The following is a 20,655-nucleotide window of genomic DNA, read 5'->3' as shown; positions in this document are numbered from 1 at the left end:
GTAATTCCTTTTATGCATTCCCCATTTTCTTACTCTCTCTGACACTCTACATTTTGTCTCTAGAATTGAAAGGTTTTTTTTGTTGTAAATCAAAGAATTACAAAATCAGTCAGTACTGCGTTTTTTCAACAGTCTCTTTTGTTTAAGCTTCCTATGCTAGAGGTTGCTTTAAAAAATGCAGTTAATGAAACCAGAAAAAGATTAATTCATAAGGATGCCATGATTAGCAAAGGTAAGTGGGAAAATTAATCATCTAAGACTGCAAACTCACCGTGTTTGCACATGTAACAGCAGACTGAAAGCAAATCATTTTAAAGCAGTAACAAAATATGCAAGTGGAACACAGACACGATAATGTCCATTCTCTTTCCCATTCCCTACATAAGTCAAGACATGGAAGCAGTTTGTCTGCACACTTCCTAGAGGATCATGATCCTAGATTTATCAAATACAAAACCAGTGGCAAATTATAGCAAGAAAAAAATTCCAGCCTTAGTCCTTATAAAACACCCAGTACATAACTAGTGTAAATATCCAGTCTTTCTTTCAACAGTTACAAGGAGTATTTAAGAAAATATCAGGTGTTCTTCTACTACAAATTAACCATCTATAGTTGCAAAATTGTTCCCAAGGCAACCATAATTCACCCAACCAACGCACACCCTTCCCATTACTCCCCACTCTGTTGAGTGAAAGCTCCTGACACCCCACACAAACAACTCTGTGCAGCAGGTCAGAATGGGCAAGGTACACAAATTACCAACTCCTACACACTCAGACTGACAGTTATCAAGTGATATGTATATGAGAATTTTACATTACACAGTTAAGGTTTTTAGCTTTGTTTCCCCCCATCCTTTTTTTTTTTTTAAGTTGTTTGGTTGGTTTTCTCATGGACAAGTTGATTAAGCTCATGTTACCTTTGCCACTTTTACTACAGAAGAGCTGGCTAGCTGCTTTCTTTTAAAGAATGGACAGAGAAAAAAGAAATGCAACAAACCAGCCACTTCTCCACACACCAGTTCTGAGGAGTTCCTTCTTCCCTTGGCAATTTCTGGGTAATTTCTGCTTTCATTAAAACTTAAAAAGAAAAGTAAAAACTAAAAAAAACCTTGCATGCCAACAAACTGCTAATTATACATTAGCAAAAACAAGCACCTGATAGAATTCTATAAGATTTAGTGTGAGAAACTTCCTAACCATACCTTTAATGCACTATTATTTCAAACAGCATCATTTGCCACTTTGAGTACTGCGTGCACATGATCAGCAGCTTTACTTTCCTTATATTTCAATTCCACGTGTGTTTTAAGCCAGCACTACTGCTAAAGTTCTCCTGCCCAACTTTTCCATACATTTTCCCTATTCCTGTGCTACCAAACATTTATGTAGATACAAGAGCAGCCCAGATGAAGGAGCCAGGCTGAGGCAAAGTCACAGCCACCCAAACCGAACTGAGCGCTGGCACAATCCCATTCAATCCACGCTGTTCACAATGGGGTTCCACCCAGGGAGAAAACTTCTCTACAAAGTAGTGACCAAATGTTGGTGAGTCTGCACTGACATAACTCAGTTCAAAGTCTGGGAGCACCAGAACAGCACTGAGGAATCACACCTGAAAGACTTTTCACAAAACCAATAGTTTCATCTAAAGAAGCTTCTAAAACATTTTCCAGATAGGCTTCTTAGGTCTAATAACAGAAACAAGAATTTTTCTTTAAAAGAAGAAAACACTCAAAATAGCCACTCCATAGAGATGGGTATTGGGTATGCACCTAGAACTCCCACAAGAGATGAAAGCAGAGCCCACAACTAAGGGCATAACCTTCATGTGGGTAGCAACGTGCCCAGAAGAAGGAGGGCTGCTGAAAGGGAATGATGCACAAGCTGAAAGAGTTAAGAAGCCACTACTCCACACCCATATCTGGAACATGACAAACCCGAATCTCTCACATGTGCCCCATGACTGATCAAGGGATTATTCTATCAGTCTCATTCTTTCTTGTGCAAGAAAATTTTTTTCGGACTTCTAATGCTGCAAAGTGAGCAGGCCTAGTCACAGGCTGTACTGAAAGCCACATGCTGCTTATCAGCTTTGTAAGCAACTAATGAAACCAAGCTCAAATATAAGGTCTGGCAAAATACAAACCCTTGATTCAAGAATTCAAGAAATATTTTCTACTTCTCACTGGGAGCTCCCAAAACTAATAATAATAACAACAACAACAACAATAATAATAAAAACCCAAAAGAAACAATCATGAGCTTGTCCCTTAGATACTCATTATGAAGGACCCCACAGTACTCTCCTGCTGCCACAGTACAAAAACCGTAGGGCATTGGGGGATGTGCTTCTAACAGTTTATGAAGAAGAAAACAACATCTCTGTAACGCAGGAAAGGAATAAAAACACAAACAGACCAAGTGACTTGTAAGGAAGCACAGCTTGTTGATGAAGCAGAAATCAAAACACAACCCCCTAATCTACCACAGGCGGTTTTTTCCACCCATTTAGTATTTTTCAAACAAGCATAAGGGAAAATAACCTAAGGGGCTTGGACTGCTTTTCCAAACTTAAAAGAAAAGATATCCCAATGTATGATATAACAATGTCTCTAAGGCTGAAATCTGAGAACACTCCTCACCACACTTCATATTGACCAGTGGTTAACAGAGAGAGGAACCTCAAAGCAGTTAAACCTTTTTGAGAATTCTGGCTGAACTGTTCAGAGCATTCAGTTACAAACTATCTGAGCTAGTTCATCACAGCAACCCAAAGACCACCAGGTAGTTCTTCATACAGAACCTGAACAACCAACCTTGTGTAACAAACTTTGGAAGCTTACGGCTTTATAACGAGCATGAAGTACTTTCTTTAACCCATTACAGAAGCTGGGCTGTATTTACTAACACATTCTCCAAGAGCCTTCAAGACTGCTTGGCCTGCAGAGCAACATGGCCACACATCTCTGCAGGTTAATACAACTGTGTACAAGGCACGTAACCAACAGTTACTGCTTGCTGACAGATATGCAAACTGTCTTCACAAATAAACATAACGACTAAATAAACAAATAAATAAATAAAAAGACTAGTCTAATGCATTTATTTTACAAAGCATTCCACTGACAGAAGAAATATTTTCAGCTGATAACTCACTATTCTTCTTGCCTCCAATAAGCCAAAGAGCTATTGTGAATAAGGTAACCACATGCACAAGGATTCATAGCCTGTTTGTTACTGCCAGTTTCATGCAAACACATTGCAAAGGATACTTGAAATTATTTTTTTTGTATTTGGTATTTCCTGTAATAACTGTAATATATTTAAACCAACTGTTCAGAAGGATGAATCTAATGAAAAATAATTTAAATATCTGTTCTTTCTTCACTAGAAATTTGAACTATGAGATCTTTCTCTTGCTCACAGTATATTCCAGTAGACAGTTTCACATGCTCTGGATGCCACAATTCTTTCCAGAACCCAAAACCTCAATACCAAGAATTACATAATTAGCACACAACACACTTCAAAAGTCAAGGTCGGGCATAATTAATGACACATTATGAACACAAATCACAGAATCACAGATACCTCATAAGAAGCAAGAGCAGTGATGAGAGAAGCTGGGACCATCCCAAAAGACGGTCCAGCTACATTGACAGAATCATGGAATTGTTAGGGTTGGAAGGGACTTTTGGAGATCATGTAGTACAACCCCACAGACAAGGCAAGGTCATCTGGAGCAAGTGACAGAAATGCACCCAGGTGGGTTTGGAATGACTCCAGAGAGGAACACTCTACAATCTCCCTATGCAGCCTATTCCAGTGCTCCACCATCCTCAACATAAAAAAGTTCTTCCTCATGTTGAGGTGGAACTCGTGTTTTACTTTATGGCTATTTCTCCTCATCCTGTTGCTGGGCACCACTGAAAGGAGTTTGGTACCATCCTCTTGGCACTTGCTTATGAGATATTTATACGCATTAATGCGACCCCCTCGCAGTCTTCTCTAGACTAAACAGGCCCCAGTCCCACCGTTTCTCCTCATAAGAGAGATGCTCCAGACTGCTGATCATCTTTGAGGCCTCCGCTGGACTGTCTCCAGTAGCTCGTTATCTTCCTTTTCCTAAGGAATCCAGAAGTGGACACGTTCCCCTTGATCTCGGGGGTGTCCACAGCCGGACAGCAGCACGCTCAGGGCACAGGTGCGCCCTGACAGCCCGGGCGAGGCAGGAGGCAACGCACCCTCTGCGCGGGGCAACGCACCCTCTGCGCGGGTCAGTCACGTGTGACAGAAGTGGGACATCCTCCCCCCCCGGCAGTCCCCAGGAGACGGCCCGGTCCCCTCCGCCGGCAGGTTCGGGGCGCAGTCCGCGCCCCGGAGCGGTGTCCCTTGGGCCGGGACAGGCGGGCCCCGCCAGCCCCGGGCCCGGCGCGACAAGTCCCGGCGGCCGCGGGCCCCGCGTGGAGTCCCTGCCGTGGCCGCTCCCCCCGCGCCCCCTGGGCCGGCTCTCACCTCGCGGGGGCGACCCGGGCCCGTTAGCGTCGGCGGCCGCCGCTGTATTTCGAAAGATCCGCCATTTTCAGCCCGTCACCGTCGCTCCCGCCCCCGCCGCACCTGCCCCCGCCGCCCCGCCCCGGCGCCGCCCCCGAGCCGCCAACCCCGGGCCCTTCCGCACCGCCAGCTCCCGCGCAGACCCGCTCCGAGGGGCACTCTCGCCGCTCGGGCCCCGCGGAGGCTCCGGGCGCAGCTGCCCCCGGCGAGCGGAGGGGCCGGGACGGGGCACGCCGGGCGGGCACCCCGCGGCGGAGGAGCGGCCGGGACCGGCTGTCCGCGCCACTCCGGGGAGGCCAACAGGGCCGCCGGGGAACACGGGCCGCCGCGGGGAGGGCGGCCAGCGAGGCCGGGCCTGCTCTTTCGCGGCGGGAGGCGGCTGTCAGCCGTGCCCGGCGCCCCCTTCTCCGTCCTCCCGCCGCCGCTTTCCCGCCGCTCGCACTCACCGGGCGTGCGGGCACTCTCCCTCCTACTCCGCTGGCGATGCCTCTCCGCGGTGCCGGTGCCGGCGCCCCCGCGGTGCTGCTCCCGGGGGCCACGGCGGCGGCCGCGCCCGCGCCGCTCCCGCCGCCGCGTTTGTTCAAAATCACGCGCCCCGCGCCATTCCGCCGCCGCATCCCATAATACTGCGCCGCGCCGCCCTGGCAACCGCCGGCGCAGCGCCCCGCGCTTCCGGGACCCGCCCCGCCGTCCGCTTCCGGGGCCGCGAACGGGCACCGCCCGCGGGAGAAGGAGGAGGAGGAGGAGGACAAGGGGAGGAAGCCGCGGCCTTTCCCCACGCGCGGGACTCGCGCGCCTTTCCCGCGGGATATCCCCGCGCGGGGCCCTCCCGGCGCGGGCCCATCCGCGACCCGCGCGCGACACACCCCCCCGTCACGTGACCACCGCCGCCGCCGCGCGGGGCTCCATGGTGGGAGGCGGTGGCGGCTCCCAAGATGGCGGCGGGCGCGGTGAGGCAGGACCTGGCGCAGCTCATGAACTCCAGCGGATCCCACAAGGACCTGGCGGGAAAGTGAGTTTGGCGGGAGGTGCCGCCGCCTCCTCCTCCCCGCGGCGGGGCGAGGGGTGCGGGCGGAGCGGGGCTGGAGGGCCGCCGGGCCCGGAGAGGGGCGAGGTGGGTCTCGGCCAGCGGCCGCGCTTCTTTAAATAAAAAAGGAGACGGAAAGATTTCACCTCGTCGCTCTGTGATTTTTCTTTATTTGTTCCCCCGCTCCCACGTGTCTGCCCGCCCCGCCGGGCTCGGCTGCTGCCCCTGGGGGATGCGCCACTGCGGTAGGTCAGGGAGTTAATTTTCCCCGGCTGCTGTAAACATATCGACTCAATTAATATTATTAATTTTTACTGTTTTAATTAGGTGGGTATTTTGGATGGCAAACCTTGGGAGTTGAGCTGCTCGCGATGTGTCTCGTAGGTTTTTGGTCCCCGGAGAGATGCGGATCAGCCGCCTGGAATTCTCTGAGTCCCTGTCCAGTCACTCGTGTTCCAGCGGGGCTGAGACACTCGTGGGACTTTCGTGTAAAACCTCAGAAATTTTCCCCCTCAAAATGTGGCTTCAGTGCAGATGTACTTACCAGTATTGCACACGCCGAGGCAAAGTGTGGTTCGCTCTAAGTTGCTGTTTTTGCAGGAACAAACACTTGAAAACGCCTCGTCTGCACCTGTGCCGGTGTCAGGTGGATATAACACAGTTTGCCCCTCGCTCACATCGCGATTTCTCAGTCTCATTGAACATGACATTTTGAACAATTTAACTTTTTTCATCTAAACCCATAAGTGATAATAGTTTTCATTAATTTTTCTGTGCACTGTCCTGGGCATGTAATTTGGCTTTTTTAAAAAAAACAACTGCAACATTGTGTGTATATTCAGAGATAACAAAAGCATGAGCTCTGTTATCTAAGAATTTAGTCCTGGGATTTAAGAAGAGCCAGGTCCCACTTCCAGGGAAATGCTGATGACCTTTGAGAACAAACTATGGAAAATTGCTTTCTCAAGGCGTAGAAAATAAAAGCAAAATTAGGGTTCTGACATGAGAAAATAAGTAGAGAAGCAGAACTTCTTCGTGAAAAAATGTGCCCTGTGAGTAGTTTTTAACTTTTTCTTTCTTTAAATCTGTTGACAGATACCGTCAAATATTGGAAAAAGCTATTCAGCTGTCAGGTGTAGAACAACTTGAAGCTCTGAAAGCTTTTGTAGAAGCAAGTAAGTGCATCTGGCACAATTGGTTACACTCTGGGGGAAAGCCAGAGGTCTGTGGGGTTGCTTGTTTGTAAGCTCTAGGTGAGGCTACATAAATGCATGAAGTTCTGGTCCTGTTGGCACTCAAACACAACGGGAAGAGGAGCTGTCATGGCCACAGTCAGGAGTTTGGAGGGAATGGATTTCTAAGCCTTGTAGGTTGTTGCAGCTTTCCAGCCTGTCAGTGTGACAGCATCAGAAAACATCAACAGCCTCTGTTGAATGCCAGAATTTATACTGAATGCCAAGTGGTATTTAAACCAATAAATTCTGTTTGTAAAACTGTCAAGAAAAAATTGTTAAGGGTTTTTTGGTCTTCTGTTGGGTGTTTGGCTTATTGAACACCTCTGTAAATTACACCTGTTGTAAAGCTTGTAAAGTTTAGAATAAATTTAGTGAGGCAGCCTAAAGGTTTACTTTGCCCAAGATATTTCAGCAGCTGAGTGCAGTGATTCAGGATTAAACACCTCTCAAAGCTATAAATCATAGTGAAAAATTCATAATTTTCTGTGTCAGTGTTTAGAACTCTGGTGACCTCTAGTGTAAACAGTTTCTGAAAGAAGAAAAAAGTCACCTTTAAAAACAAAATAATCCTCTTCACTTGGATACAGTTTTTAAAAATTGAAATATTCAGATTTAGTGTAAAACAAATCATCACTGACGGTGAAGGCACTGACAAACACGGCGTCTGTTTTGTGTTTTTCTCCTGTGCATCTCTGAACTAGTGGTGAATGAGAATGTCAGTCTGGTGATCTCACGTCAGCTGCTGACAGATTTCTGTACCCATCTTCCAAGTCTTCCTGACAGCACAGCTAAAGAAATCTACCACTTCACCTTGGAAAAGATACAGCCAAGAGTTATTTCATTTGAAGAGCAGGTGAGAAATGAATGCTGAGGGGGTTTTGGTTTGAGGGTTTGGCTTTGGTTTTCCCCCCACTTACGTGCTGCTTATTTTAAGCCTTCAAAGAAGCTGTTCCAAACAGATATTCCTACTCAGAGTCCAGTTTTGCGTTCCTGTATGTGAAAAACCTGAGCTAAATGCAGAGAGTATTTAGGACTGTCCACAGAATACAGACTCTGTCACTTCATCATGATGCTGGGCATGTAATTCCACCCCTACCAGAAAATGACTTCTTACATTGGAACAACACTTGGGCTTGGAGTTACAGTCTGGAGACAGACTGGTACTCGTTGTGTTGCCTTCTTGCCAAGTAGTGGAGCAGGCAGGTGGTGTAAAGAGCATGCATGCATCTTGACAGGTAGCTTTTGTTCCACAATAAATAACCTCTGTGTGTGTGTGTGTTTGTTTTTTTCCTGGCAAAAAGATTATGGCTAAAATATTTTCTTGCCAGTTCTAGTTAACTACTGAACGTGCTGCAGTTCTTTTTCAATTCAGTTCTGTGTTGAATGAAGGTGCATCATCATCTGAGAGGCTGTTTACATAAGAAGCTTTTAGGATCTAGTATTGAGATGAAAGGCAAGGCCATTTCTGTTATGAGTTACATTTTTTTGTCTTCATCAGATATTTTCTTTTTAAGCAGCTTTTACTCTTAAGTCTGACTGAACATGCTTGCTTGTATGTTGTCATGATTATGCATAAATTCAATCCAAGACATCTGATGATTTCTTTTTTTTAACCCACAATTCCACTTCTAAAACCTGGGCTGTAAGTACTGTCACTTTACTTGCTGACATCTGCTCTACAAAGTAGAAGTTTCTGCATTAGGATGTAATGGTAGTTCACCTGATTCATATCTCACAGGCATGAGATGAGGTGTGACTGCAGTAAATGGCTGGTGGATCTTTGGTGCTCCAGTTCTTCAAAGATTAATTTAATCTTTTTAAAAGCTTTGTAAGTGGTTACTACTTACCACTCTCTGATGATGAACTCCTTTTATGTTGTCACAAACTGAGGTGGAAATGCTCCAAACCAGCACTTATATTTAAAAAGCTTCATATTAAAGCTTGATCCAGGAGTCCCACAAAGCACTCCTGGCATGGGAAGAGTTGCATGTGTGCAGGTTACTGTGTCTGTGGAAGTGCAGTATCAGTCGAGGGGATTCAGGAACAAGAAGAAATAATGTAAAAGTTAATCCAAACCCATTCAACTCTTACAGTTTTTGCTATTGATTTTATTGTTCTTTAGGTCGCTTCAATAAGGCAACATCTTGCATCAATCTATGAGAAAGAAGAAGACTGGAGAAATGCAGCACAAGTGTTGGTGGGGATCCCTTTGGAAACAGGGCAAAAGTATGCTAGACACAGTTCTGTGCTACATGTGCTTGCTCTCTTTGTACTTAACTAGACCAGTGAGTGAGAATTTTTAGGTTGCCTGTTTTCCCAGAGTTTCAGTAGTTCAGGCCAGAACTACTGTCAGATGGCACAAGTATAGCCTGATGACTCTATGTTACAGTAAGAGTTTAGTGGGTCAAAAGATTGCACCAGAAATTATGCACTATTAATTAGTTGCTGGTAAACAGTCTTTTTAGCAATATTTTGCAAAAATGCTTCTGAGGTTGGAAGGGTTCTTGAAAGGTGGAAGTTCTTCCATGTGTCCACCTTCTCAGTTCAAAATAAAGATGCAATTTGAAATTGGGTATAAAAATATAGTTGAAGATTTTTTTGTGTGTTTGTAGCATGGGGTTTGTTTTGTTTAGTTTTATTTGTTATGTTTAGAACCCTTGCTGTGACTTTTCTCTCTCTGTTGTTTCTGCCCTCTTTCCCTGCATGCAGAAGGAATTGGTGTAGGCTTTGCACTGCAAGTTTGCTCTTTAAGTGGCTCACTACTTGTGACAAACTTCCAATTCACAAAAATCAGTTATTAGAGTGTACATTTGTGTCTTGGTGGACAGCATTATTTCTACTGGTGTTTGTAGGTGCCGTTTCTGTACTAACATTCATCTCAGATTTCCTTACCCTGAACAAAGAGCCCAAATTTTGGTGTTAGGGAAGAATAAAGTAGGGTAAATCAAATGTTACCAAGTGCTTGGGAATCGTGTTTGGAACAGTGAGAGGCAGGGGTAGTTCTGGAGCAACTCTGAGCACTTGCTTTTCTCTTTCTCTACAGACAGTACAATGTGGATTATAAACTGGAGACCTACCTGAAGATTGCCAGGCTGTATCTGGAGGATGATGACCCAGTTCAGGCAGAGGCGTATATTAATCGAGCTTCCCTGCTGCAGAATGAATCAACTAATGAACAGTTGCAAATCCATTATAAGGTTGTCTAACTTGCTTTATTGCTTTCCCTTTCTAAAGGGAGAGGATTACACAATGAGATGTTTTTATGTACTGCCAGTAAAACTTTCATAATGAGAAAAAAGACAATGGAAAACCTTTTAAATAGTTTTGGGAGCTTGAGAGACACATATTAGAAACAATTAAACTACTCATTCCTTATGATTTGGAGATAAGTCTATAAAGGTTCCTTAATTGCCAGTTTTACTTATTGAGAATAAAACTTAGGCCTCAAAACATGCAAATTATTGTTGAAAATATTGCTTCCACCTTTGTCTACAAATCTTAAGGGGAAAAAATTGCATCCAGTATTAGGGCCAATGGAAAACCCTCCACCCCTGTAATTAAATAATAATTCCCATCCTTAAATTAGTTTTAAATTTTAAGTAGTAAGTTAACTGCCGACCTTTCTACTTATTTGTGGATTTATTGTGTGTATATTCATACACAAATTCCTCAAACCGGTTTAGTAACTGATGAGCTGAGATGACTGTAGTGTAACAGCACTGATCAGATGTGATGGCGTTTAAAATTCTGTAACACAAACCAGGTGTGCCATGAGCTGTAACTCAGTGGTAGTTTTGATTTATTCATTTTCCCTTTCCATTTTTTATCCTTCCATGCTACATTTTAAAGTGTGCACTCAGTTCAGCATAAAAATATTTTCTCTAAATTGTAGAAAAGCCCAAAGGAAGAAATACCAGATGCTGTCACAGCTCTGAAGGGGATAAGCAAACACTTGAAACATCCCTAAGTGCTGGCTGTCAGTATCAATAGTGAAGGAGAACCTTACAAAAGTGCAATATCAGCTGTACAAAATTTCATTTACTTAAGTTTTGGCCTTTAGATATTTGATGAATTTAATATGTGAACAGTGGTGGAAAATGCCCTTTCAGTTGCTTTCCATGGTACTTTAGCAAGGACTTTTCAAGTCAAGCTAATTCTTTGAAGACACAGATTTCCTAGGATGCAGAAGAGCAATATGTAGGGGAGCTGTCACCTGATAGGGAGCAATTTTTACAGACCTATATTATGCAGTCACCTGTGCTAGCTTTCTTTTTCTGAGATATCCTTCCTTTTTAGGTTTGCTATGCTCGAGTTCTCGATTATAGAAGGAAGTTCATTGAGGCTGCCCAAAGGTACAACGAGCTGTCCTATAAGAGCATAGTCCACGAAACTGAGCGACTGGAGGCACTGAAGCATGCTTTGCATTGTACTATTTTGGCATCAGCAGGTAAAATACACTTTTGTATAAAAGACCCAACATAGGTATTTCCTGTGAAGCAAGTCAGCTTGTGTGGAGGTGTCTTGCTCTAAGATTTGTTGAGGAATCCAAAATTGTGAACATGGCATCAAAATTGCCTGTTGGCATCTTTTAGCTCACAGTTGGGTTAGTTCAGTGTCTTGGCCAGTGATAAGGTGGCATCTTGGCTAAAAATGCAGATGGCTGCAAACAGTGTTTTCAAACTGAACACAACCAAATTCCTTCTTTAGTACAGTTTCATTGGCTGTTGCATGTATTGAGGAAAAAAAAATTATGACTTCTTGCTGTTTACCTCCAAATACTTTGTGCTTTGGTAATGATTTATGAGGATTCTTCCTGACTTTCCTAGGACAGCAGCGTTCTCGCATGCTTGCTACGCTCTTCAAGGATGAGAGATGCCAGCAGCTGGCAGCCTATGGGATCTTGGAGAAGATGTATCTGGACAGAATTATCCGTGGAAATCAACTGCAAGAATTTGCTGCTATGCTGATGCCTCACCAGAAAGCAACTACAGCTGATGGTACATCTTCTGCTATAACATTGTAATGTTAGGTGTTCATCCATGGGAATTAGATTTGCCCAATTCAGTCAATGAGTGTGATGGAAAAGAACTTAATGTTGCTTGTATCATCCTTTTAAAATTCTTTTTCAGCATGTTACCCTTGTGAGTATAGTAAAGCTTCTTAGCTATGGTTTATCCTTCTGATTTCCCATTAAGGTTTTTGAAATACTCTTCTGGAAGATAACTTGTCAGATTTTCTTTCTTTGTGCTCTTCACTGACAACCTCCCAGTATTTCTAACTGAGTTTTTGTCCTCCTGAGCTTCTCTAGTTCTAAGGCACTGCTATAAATAGGGTGCCTAGAAACACCTGACATGCACGTAGGCCATAAATGGCCTGTGCAGATGACGAATTTCTTTGAACTGCTTCCTGAGTGGACAAGAAGGCAACAGACAGTGAGGGGATGATTTGGACCTCACCTGGTATCCAGAGTGTTTTCTGAACCATCTCTCTGTCACTTTATTAGCTCTGAAACCACTGAATAGTGAGAAATAATGTCAAGTAATGACTTCACTGGAATCGTAAACATGCTGGTCTCAGTTTTCTGTGTTAGAAGAATATTGAAGTGGAAAAATACATAAGCATGAAATATCTCTGAACCAGGAAAATCTTTCTAGTGAACAATAATTGTTGATTAAGGAAAATAAATAGCCCTGTAATCGCAGAGTGGAAACTGGGTCGAATGTACTTGCTAACTATCTGCAGTCCGTTCCTTCGGTCAATTTGTTGTTTTTTTATAAACTGTATTGTTTGTCCTTTAGGTAAGGGTCTATCAAAAACAGAGTGAAGTTCATTGTACCCCTAAGAGCAGTGATGAATAATAAAATTTCAAAGCAATAGTGTTTCAATTTGGCAAGCTAGGAACTGATCACAGGAGATCAAACTCCCTCAATTCAGACATTCAGTCTTGTAGCAAGGGCTGTACTTGATTATTATGGGAGTTAAAGGGTTTAAGTTGTCCATCTTAAATAGATGGCACATGGTTGATTTTGTTCACTGTCTCTGTGTAGCTTAACACTGATGCTACATAGATGCATCTGGACCTTGTGCACATGGAACATTTTGGAATAAACAAAAAAATGTTTTTTCACTTGCTCTACAATATAAATGAATATTTAAATCATAGAATAATGTCTTGGGGATTTTTTTTGTCATCTTAATCCTAAAGGTTCCAGTATCCTGGATAGAGCTGTTATTGAGCACAACTTACTATCTGCGAGCAAGCTTTACAACAACATTACTTTTGAAGAGCTTGGAGCATTACTAGAGATCCCTGCAGCTAAGGTATCCTGTATTTTCTGTATGTTTTTTTTTAATACAACGAGCATCAGCAATGTGAGAAAATAGCTGTGGTAAATATTAGGAAAATTAGTTAAATATTGGGAAATAATTAAATATTGCATGTTGGGGGAAGGTTAAATACCTAGCACATCTTATGAGAACGGAAGGTACACAGTCTGGAATGATCAATAGTGGAGTTAGATGCCACTGATGATATATCTAATCATGTGTTGATTCTTTCCCCACAATCTGTGCAGCTATTGAAAAACCCATAAGAATGTTAAGTCTTAATAATTTTTAACTGCTTTCAGAATGGACGAAGTTTCTAACATCTTCCTTTGTTATTCCAGGCAGAGAAGATAGCTTCTCAGATGATAACCGAGGGCCGCATGAATGGATTTATTGATCAGATTGATGGAATTGTTCATTTTGAGAGTAAGTTCAACCAAAGAAATTTAGTTTTTTAGCACCTTTCAGAGTGAGCTTTTTGAGATGGTGCTTGACAGGATAAGGAAATTCAGTTTATTAATATCTTGTGTGAAGTGAGCCTGCTGCTTCTTGCTGTGGCCAGGAGGTGGCAGAGTTTGCCGTAATGGAGAATCTCTGGCACTTCACCCACAGAAAAGTGTGAATTTATTCCATCAGTCTCCTCCTTGGAACAGGCTCACTAGGAAGTTCTCTGTTCAAATCTACTTTCAGTGCAGGAGTTAGGCTTGTAACAGCCAAAATAATTGTAGCTTTTGAATACAGAAATGAGCTTGATGTAGCTACAAGGAAAGCTTTCTCTGTGAATTAGGTGAGGGCAGCGGCAAATGGAAAGGTTGCAGCTGAAAAGGCAAGGGATTTGCTAAGACTTACTATGTTTAATTTGGGTCTGTTATTTTTTTTCTTTTCAGCTCGTGAAGCTTTGCCAACCTGGGACAAGCAGATTCAGTCACTGTGTTTCCAAGTTAACAACCTGCTGGAGAAGATAAGTCAGACAGCCCCAGAATGGACAGCGCAGGCTATGGAGGCCCAGATGGCTCAGTAACTGTGCAGCCATTGTCCACATGGAGGCGAACAGCTGCCTGCTGTGCCAGAATAAGGGAACTGAGCAGGACTGTGAAACGAATAACCCCCATTTACTTCCCTGTCTTCTGCCTTGCACTATGGCTTAGGACACAATTAGGTGATACCATGCTTGGTGTGACAGGCCCCCAGTTCTTTAAGCTTAGAACGATTCTGTTGCTGCCTCTGCATCACACTCTGCTGTCCTGAAAACTGTGGTTTCCATGGAGAAGAAGCTGTAATGTCTGCAGCAAGCTTTGAGTTTGGTTTATTTAATTTTATTTTTTCCTCCACTGTATTGTTAGAGCTTTGTGGCCCATTACTTCCTATGATGCTTGAAACCTGCTATGAAAATAGAAGAAACATGTTTCTTTTAGTTGTAATAAAGGCCAAGCCATTTGGTTTAAGTGTTGTAAAGACCTGGGGTTTTGGTTTTTTTTTTGTTTTGTTTCCATTGGTTTTTTTTAAGCAGTAACTGGAAATAAATTTTTTTTAGTTTTCAGCCCCTGAAAATGCTAAATGTATAACAGCTTTTTTTTCCTTCTTTTTTTGATAAAATGCAAATTTGAAGTCTTAACTTGAAGGAAATACTGAGCCTTGTCCTGCACTCTTGGTACATCAGGGCACAGAGTTATTTTTGCTGGCAGGTGAGCTAAAGACCAGTGTTCCCAAGAGAGCTTGTTGCAGTGATATATTAAATAAGGAGAACATAGAACATGCCAAGTAAGCTAAGCCAAGCATGCTCTTTATTTTCAAGGACAGCACTGGTAATTTTACAGAAGTGTTCAGAGTGGTTTTTTGGAACTGGAAGTATAACAGGAGACTTTGACAGGTAGGGATTCTACACTCAAAAGATTGAACAAATGCAGTTGGAGTGGCTGGAGAATCCTGTGCAACTTAGTCATACGGTAAGATACAATTATGTGAAGATGTCATGTGATAAGCAGGACTAGCTTGAAATGCTTATACATTTGTAGTATCAAAGTGGCCCTTCTGATGCTTATCAGTCTCAAGTTGGGCACCCTTCACCCCATCCTTGTGGTTTGCCAGATACACATTTCAAAAACATGACAAACATTTAAGTCTTCAGAGGCTTTTATGTTTTATTTGTTATGTTGGAAACTCCATCCACTCAACTGCATATCTTGGATCCACACAAGTTCATAATCTTCAATTCTTTAGCTGCTTACAGAAACAAAACTGACTTGTCTGACAAGGCAAACATCGCAGAAGAAAGGAATTCACATGGTTTCAGGATGTCAATCTCAGCAGAAACTGTGTGCTATTAAAGATTTTTACTTAATATGAGAAAGAAAAGTGCACACCTGCTATACCTTACTATGCTTGTCTAGATTTTTAAAGAATTGTCTTGCTTCAAGGCATCTTGCCACTACTACTCAGGAAAAAAGTACTGAGTTTAGACCCAATTATAACATTACTTTTTGTTATGCAAATATTGCACATCTTACTCCAACAGCATCACGAAAGGAAGAGCAAAGTGATGACATAAATGGTGTTCCCTTTCAAGGCTGAGGAGTATTTTGACCCCAATTTTAAAGGGAAATTACTTGTAACTTGTTCAAAGTGGTACTGGCTGAGAATTTTCCTTCAAAAGAAATGCAGACATAATCACTATTAGTTTGGAGACTTTTCTTTTTTGCTTGTGCACACATTTGTGCATACAGCCCTTGGGAAGCAAGACCTTTGCAGAGGAAGGTGTGCCAGGTAAGCCATTCATAAATACATTCTCATTTAAGGCATTTGCTGCTTCACCCTGGTACTTAAAGGAGACCACAGTTCTAAAGAGCAGTACCAGTGAGTGTTCACAGCTGCACTGTGTAATACCTTTTCTCCCTGTGGACCAGGATTGATTTGTGTAAAGCAATAAGTGGTTTTTACTGAACCATTTCTGAGAGAAGAAACCCAGGAGGGGCCAACTCTAACCTCAAACCAAGATGACCTTTGGTGTGGCATATTTCAAGTAAACCACAGACAGATTTAACTGATGTGCCCTTATATAACCCAGACATAGTTCTATTTCCAGGTGGCTCATCCTAGCACTCTACAGAGACAGCAATGGTGTGGGTATGCTGTGGTGATCTATGGGCAGGTAATGGAAGTACAACCACTTCCAGCAAGGATGATGAGCGCACAAGGAGCGGAAGTAGTAGACTTGACACGTGCAGCATTTGGGGTATGTCATACAACAGGAATGTTATAGAAAGAGTATGTTTTCCACATCAGCAGGAAAAAGATTATTTAACGGAGAATAAATAAAAATTTACCAGAATCAGTAAAGTTACCTGTGGAAATTGCTGTAATACATTGCCCAGTCCACAGCAGAGGCATTACAGAAACTGATAGAGGGAATGCCCTTGATGATGCAGCTGCCAAGTCTGCAGCCAGGCATCCACTGGGACAGTATAGTGATGTGGTTCTGATGGTTAACGAGAATGAATGACCAAATTTGACAGACTAGGTATGAGAAGGGCTGAACAGAAGAAAAGAGACAATTGGAACAAGTAGGAGTCAACTCAATGATGATGGAATATGATCAGCTATGGGAAAGTTGATTCTGCCAGAGGAGTATTTATTTACTTGCTGCTGCTAGGTGATTTCATGATAAAGCCCATGGAGGGACAATGGCAATAGCTACCCAAGTACAAAAAGTATGGGCAGATCCTGGAATTCATACCACTGCAAAAAGAGCCCCAAACAGCTGACTGCTTGTCAAAAGTTCTCAAGTTCACCAAGCTCAGACAGGAGAGAAACCGTGGCCCACTTCCCTTTTCAGTGGCTGCAAATAGACTGCAGATGTGCCACCCACGGCTGGGTACAAGCATTTGCTAGTGGTAATAAAAAGCTGGGCAGAAGCATTTCCAACAAGAAGGGCTGATACAAGAGAAATAGTAAAAGCCTTGCTGAAAGAAGTTATACCTAGATACAGGCGGCCATCATCAGCTGAATGAGGGCTGCTCATTTTACAGTGACTATGTAATCAATCAGCTGTGTAAGTCTTTGGGGATAGAAAGGACCTTACATACACCATACAATCCACAGTCTTCAGGACTCGTTAAAAGGATGAGTATAAGAGAGAGCAAAAGTATGTTCATGCACTCATTTGAAATGGCCACAAGCCTTGAATTTTGCACTGTGGGATTTGTGGAACACTTCATGATAACCCATAGGGCTAATACCAGAAGAAATTCTCTCTGGGAGGCACCTGGCTTTTCCAGGAATTAGATCCCAGCTAAGAGCAGCCTGCTAGATGGTGATGAACACCTGACCCAGTAGGTTATATATATATATGTAAAAAGGGTTTGAAGAGCAGAGCAAATGTGCTCAATAGTATCAGCCCAGTCCACCTGAAATACAGGTATATGATGCACAACCTGGGGATCAAGGGTTAATCAAGATACTCTCATGAAAATCTAAATACAAACCTAAATGGCAGGGGCTATATACTACTTTGCTATGTTTCTTGTTAGAGTTTTAGGTAAGGGACACTGAATTTTCACATTAAATGAGTAGTGAAATGGTCAACCATCTGATCAACTAACTTTTGAAAATCTTTCATAATTTTATATTGATAATCATTATCACCCTATGGCAGTCTTGTTAACCTTAATTGTGTTATATTTGTTACTTGTAAGGGCAGTGGTTAAGTGCCTTGACAGTTTTCTTTCTGGCTTCTGGGTGGTGAGACAGGCAAGTTCCTTAACAAACGTGGACAGAGCAGTGCTCACCCCTCAGAGCCCATGCCCCACTGCCGACCTCGGGAATCCTTCCCACTTCAGTAAGGAGCCAGAAGCAGCAGCTCCCCACTAGATGGAGAGCTAAGCACACATAACCAGTGTTGAGGCCTCAGCTCTTGAGGAATAATACCAGCACATTCCCAGCTTTATTTTGTGATTAAACTGTGTTCATCCATAGCAAGCGTTGAAGAACAAATTAATTGGCCTCTGGGCTTTTTAGGTTTGTGAATCTTTAGCTGTACTCAGAGCATGTTAAAAAGCTTGCTTGCCATATGCAGGGGATAGGTTGTACTTCTGTACTTCAACTAATAGTACCACAAAGTTTTCACTCCACCAGAGCTAAAAGTGGCAAGCAGAGTAAGCTTAGAGTATGAGAGTAAACACTACCACAGGGATTTGCAGGACGATTCAAAACAGTATATAATGTTTTTAAGTAAATGTGTGACTGAACTTGGGCAAACCTGCCCCCTTTTTTTTAACGTTTAGAGACTTTGTGTTACACACAATAAATGCCTGCTCTATGAAGTGATGTTTTTGTTCTTTGTAGTAGTTACTACTCTATAAATTTGTTAATCACTGTAAAAGATAATCCAATAGCAAAGTAAAAAAAATATACAAGATGAAGAACATCAGAATAAATGTGCAAACCTCACCAAGTTCAACAAGTGCAAGGGGCTGTGCCTGAGTCAGGACAGTCCAAAGCACAAACACAGGCTGGGCAGAGAACGCATTGAGAGCAGCCCTGAGGGGAAGGACTTGAGGGTACTGGTGGGTGAGAGGCTGTCTGCTTGCAGCCCACAAAGCCAGTTGTATCCTGGGCTGCATCAGAAGCAGTGCGGCCAGCAGGTCGAGGGTGGTGATTCTACCCCTCTCCTCTGCCCTTGTGAGGCCCCTGCTGGAGTGCTGCGTCCAGCTCTAGGATCTCAAACATAAGAAAGACATGAACCTATTGGAGTGAGTCCAGCCACAAAGGTAATCAGTGGGCTGGAGCATCTCTCCTGTGGGACAGGCTGAGAGAGTTGGGGTTGTTCAGCCTGGAGACCTTGGACCTTCTAATAACTGAAGGGGCTACAAGAGAGCTGGAGAGAAGCTTTTTGCAAGATTATGGACTGACAGGACAAGGGGGAATGGCTTTAATCAGAAAGACAGTAGATTTAGAATATTAGGAAGAAATTCTTTACTGTGAGGCACTGGGACAGGTTGCCCAGAGAAATTTTGGATGCCCCATCCCTCGAAGTGTTCAAGGCCAGGTTGGATGTGGCTTTAAGACAGCTGGTCTGGTGGAAAGTGTCTTTGTCCATGGTAGGTGGGTTGAAACTAGATCAGTTACCGTTCTATAAATCAAGCAATTGATACACTTTCAAAGAATAGCCTATGTGGATTATTTGGGAGAATGATTGAGGAAAACATATATTGTCAGTTATCAGACATTTTGGGGTGAGTCCTAGGTGGTTATCTTTTTGTTGGCTTTCAAATGCTGCAATAGTTGTTGTAACTTCTATACTTTAGGATACATAAATATTTCCATTATTGTCTGTATGAGACTTTATTTCTGGATACAAAACATTGCACTGCTCCTGTGACTTTGCTTTTAAAATATACACTGTGGCTCCACACCTGAGCACCACTAAAGCATCATGTAATGATTTGTACTGACTGTTACCGAGTGTTTTCAAGAGCCAGGAGGCATGAAAACTGATTCTCCAGCACATTCTGTCTAGCTGGTCTCTACTGTATATGGATAGTCCCAAGCTGCTGCACTAACTATAAAATTAGAGGAAAATAGCAAGATGCAGTATTCCCTAAGTGTTTCTTATGGTCAAAATCCATGACCAGCTATAATTCTCCACTCTGAAAAACACTGAATAGTCACTTACTGCCTTACTCATTTGTGTTGGGTTTGGCCTTTTCTTGTAACTCCTCATAGCCTCTAGCATTATAGGCAGCCATATGACTAGGTTTTTGTTCTTTGAATTAGCAAGTTTATTATCTGAAAACAGATAATTGTCATCACATATTTCTACTTTGCAGTAATGTATGAAAACAGGGAGGAATAGTTGGAGCACTTTTTAGACTTCTTGCAGTCTTTGTAAGATGCTTTATTACTTGAATGTGCTCCAAGTCTGTGCTATTTCCTTTTTTTGGTCAGCTCCTTTTTGAAAGTGAAGCATGTTCTAAGATACAAGTTCCATCATTCCTTAGGTGAGATGTCAGGTGTCTTGCAAAGCCTGCATTTGTAAAAGTGTATACACTGAGTAATCATGAAGACTCACAAGAAGATTTAGAAAAACTGCATATTTAAAATGGAAATGGTAGTGCCTGTGTTGTGTTGCTATATTCACATCCATTTTGAAGCACTGTGGAGACTTAAAGCACTGATGTGGTACAATTTTAAGCTTGAAATGAAGGCAAGTATAGAAAAAAGAAGGTGACAACATTCGAGTGTATGGTAGTGGGAGGCCAGTTACTGAAACACAGTTCAAATTCTATCATGTTAAGAATCTCTTAGAGTTGTTTTATAAGTTTGAGTCAGGTTATTTCTGTGCTAAAAAGTTTAAAATCCTCCAAAAATGAACTTAGCTAAACTTGATCCTAGTTCATAGGTTGGTTGGTTGATTGGTTGGTTGGTTTTTTACAGAGATAAAAAATAGTAAAAGGGTTTGTGTATAGAATAAGGAGTTGCTGAATGTATCTGCACTAAAGCCTTTTTCATAAA

At 42.7% G+C, this 20,655-nt stretch overlaps 2 protein-coding genes across 3 annotated transcripts in view; one reads left to right on the top strand and one right to left on the bottom strand.

The window, feature by feature from the left end:
* LIN54 (lin-54 DREAM MuvB core complex component) overlaps positions 1-5,423 on the bottom strand; it is a 41,729-nt gene extending 36,306 nt beyond the window's left edge. The window contains exon 1 of one of the 2 annotated variants that reach the window (XM_071555775.1): positions 5,004-5,423. The gene's annotated coding sequence lies outside the window, so the exon portion shown is untranslated. Of the gene's footprint in view, positions 1-4,518; positions 4,608-5,003 lie in introns of those variants that run through there. The other variant, XM_071555774.1, reaches the window with a different exon arrangement.
* COPS4 (COP9 signalosome subunit 4) lies at positions 5,291-14,604 on the top strand. The gene is made up of 10 exons (XM_071555777.1): positions 5,291-5,569; positions 6,680-6,759; positions 7,521-7,672; positions 8,942-9,045; positions 9,863-10,016; positions 11,116-11,266; positions 11,646-11,816; positions 13,025-13,140; positions 13,488-13,572; positions 14,034-14,604. The coding sequence occupies exons 1-10, from the start codon at positions 5,493-5,495 to the stop codon at positions 14,165-14,167; spliced, it is 1,224 nt and encodes a 407-aa protein (XP_071411878.1). The 5' UTR covers positions 5,291-5,492; the 3' UTR covers positions 14,168-14,604.
* The last annotated feature ends 6,051 nt before the right edge of the window (positions 14,605-20,655 follow it).

The sequence above is a fragment of the Pithys albifrons genome, chromosome 5 (genome assembly GCF_047495875.1).
Source record: "Pithys albifrons albifrons isolate INPA30051 chromosome 5, PitAlb_v1, whole genome shotgun sequence".
NCBI lineage: Eukaryota > Metazoa > Chordata > Aves > Passeriformes > Thamnophilidae > Pithys > Pithys albifrons.
The sequence above is the reverse complement of the archived record's forward strand: the minus strand, read 5'-3'. Positions and strand labels throughout refer to the sequence as shown.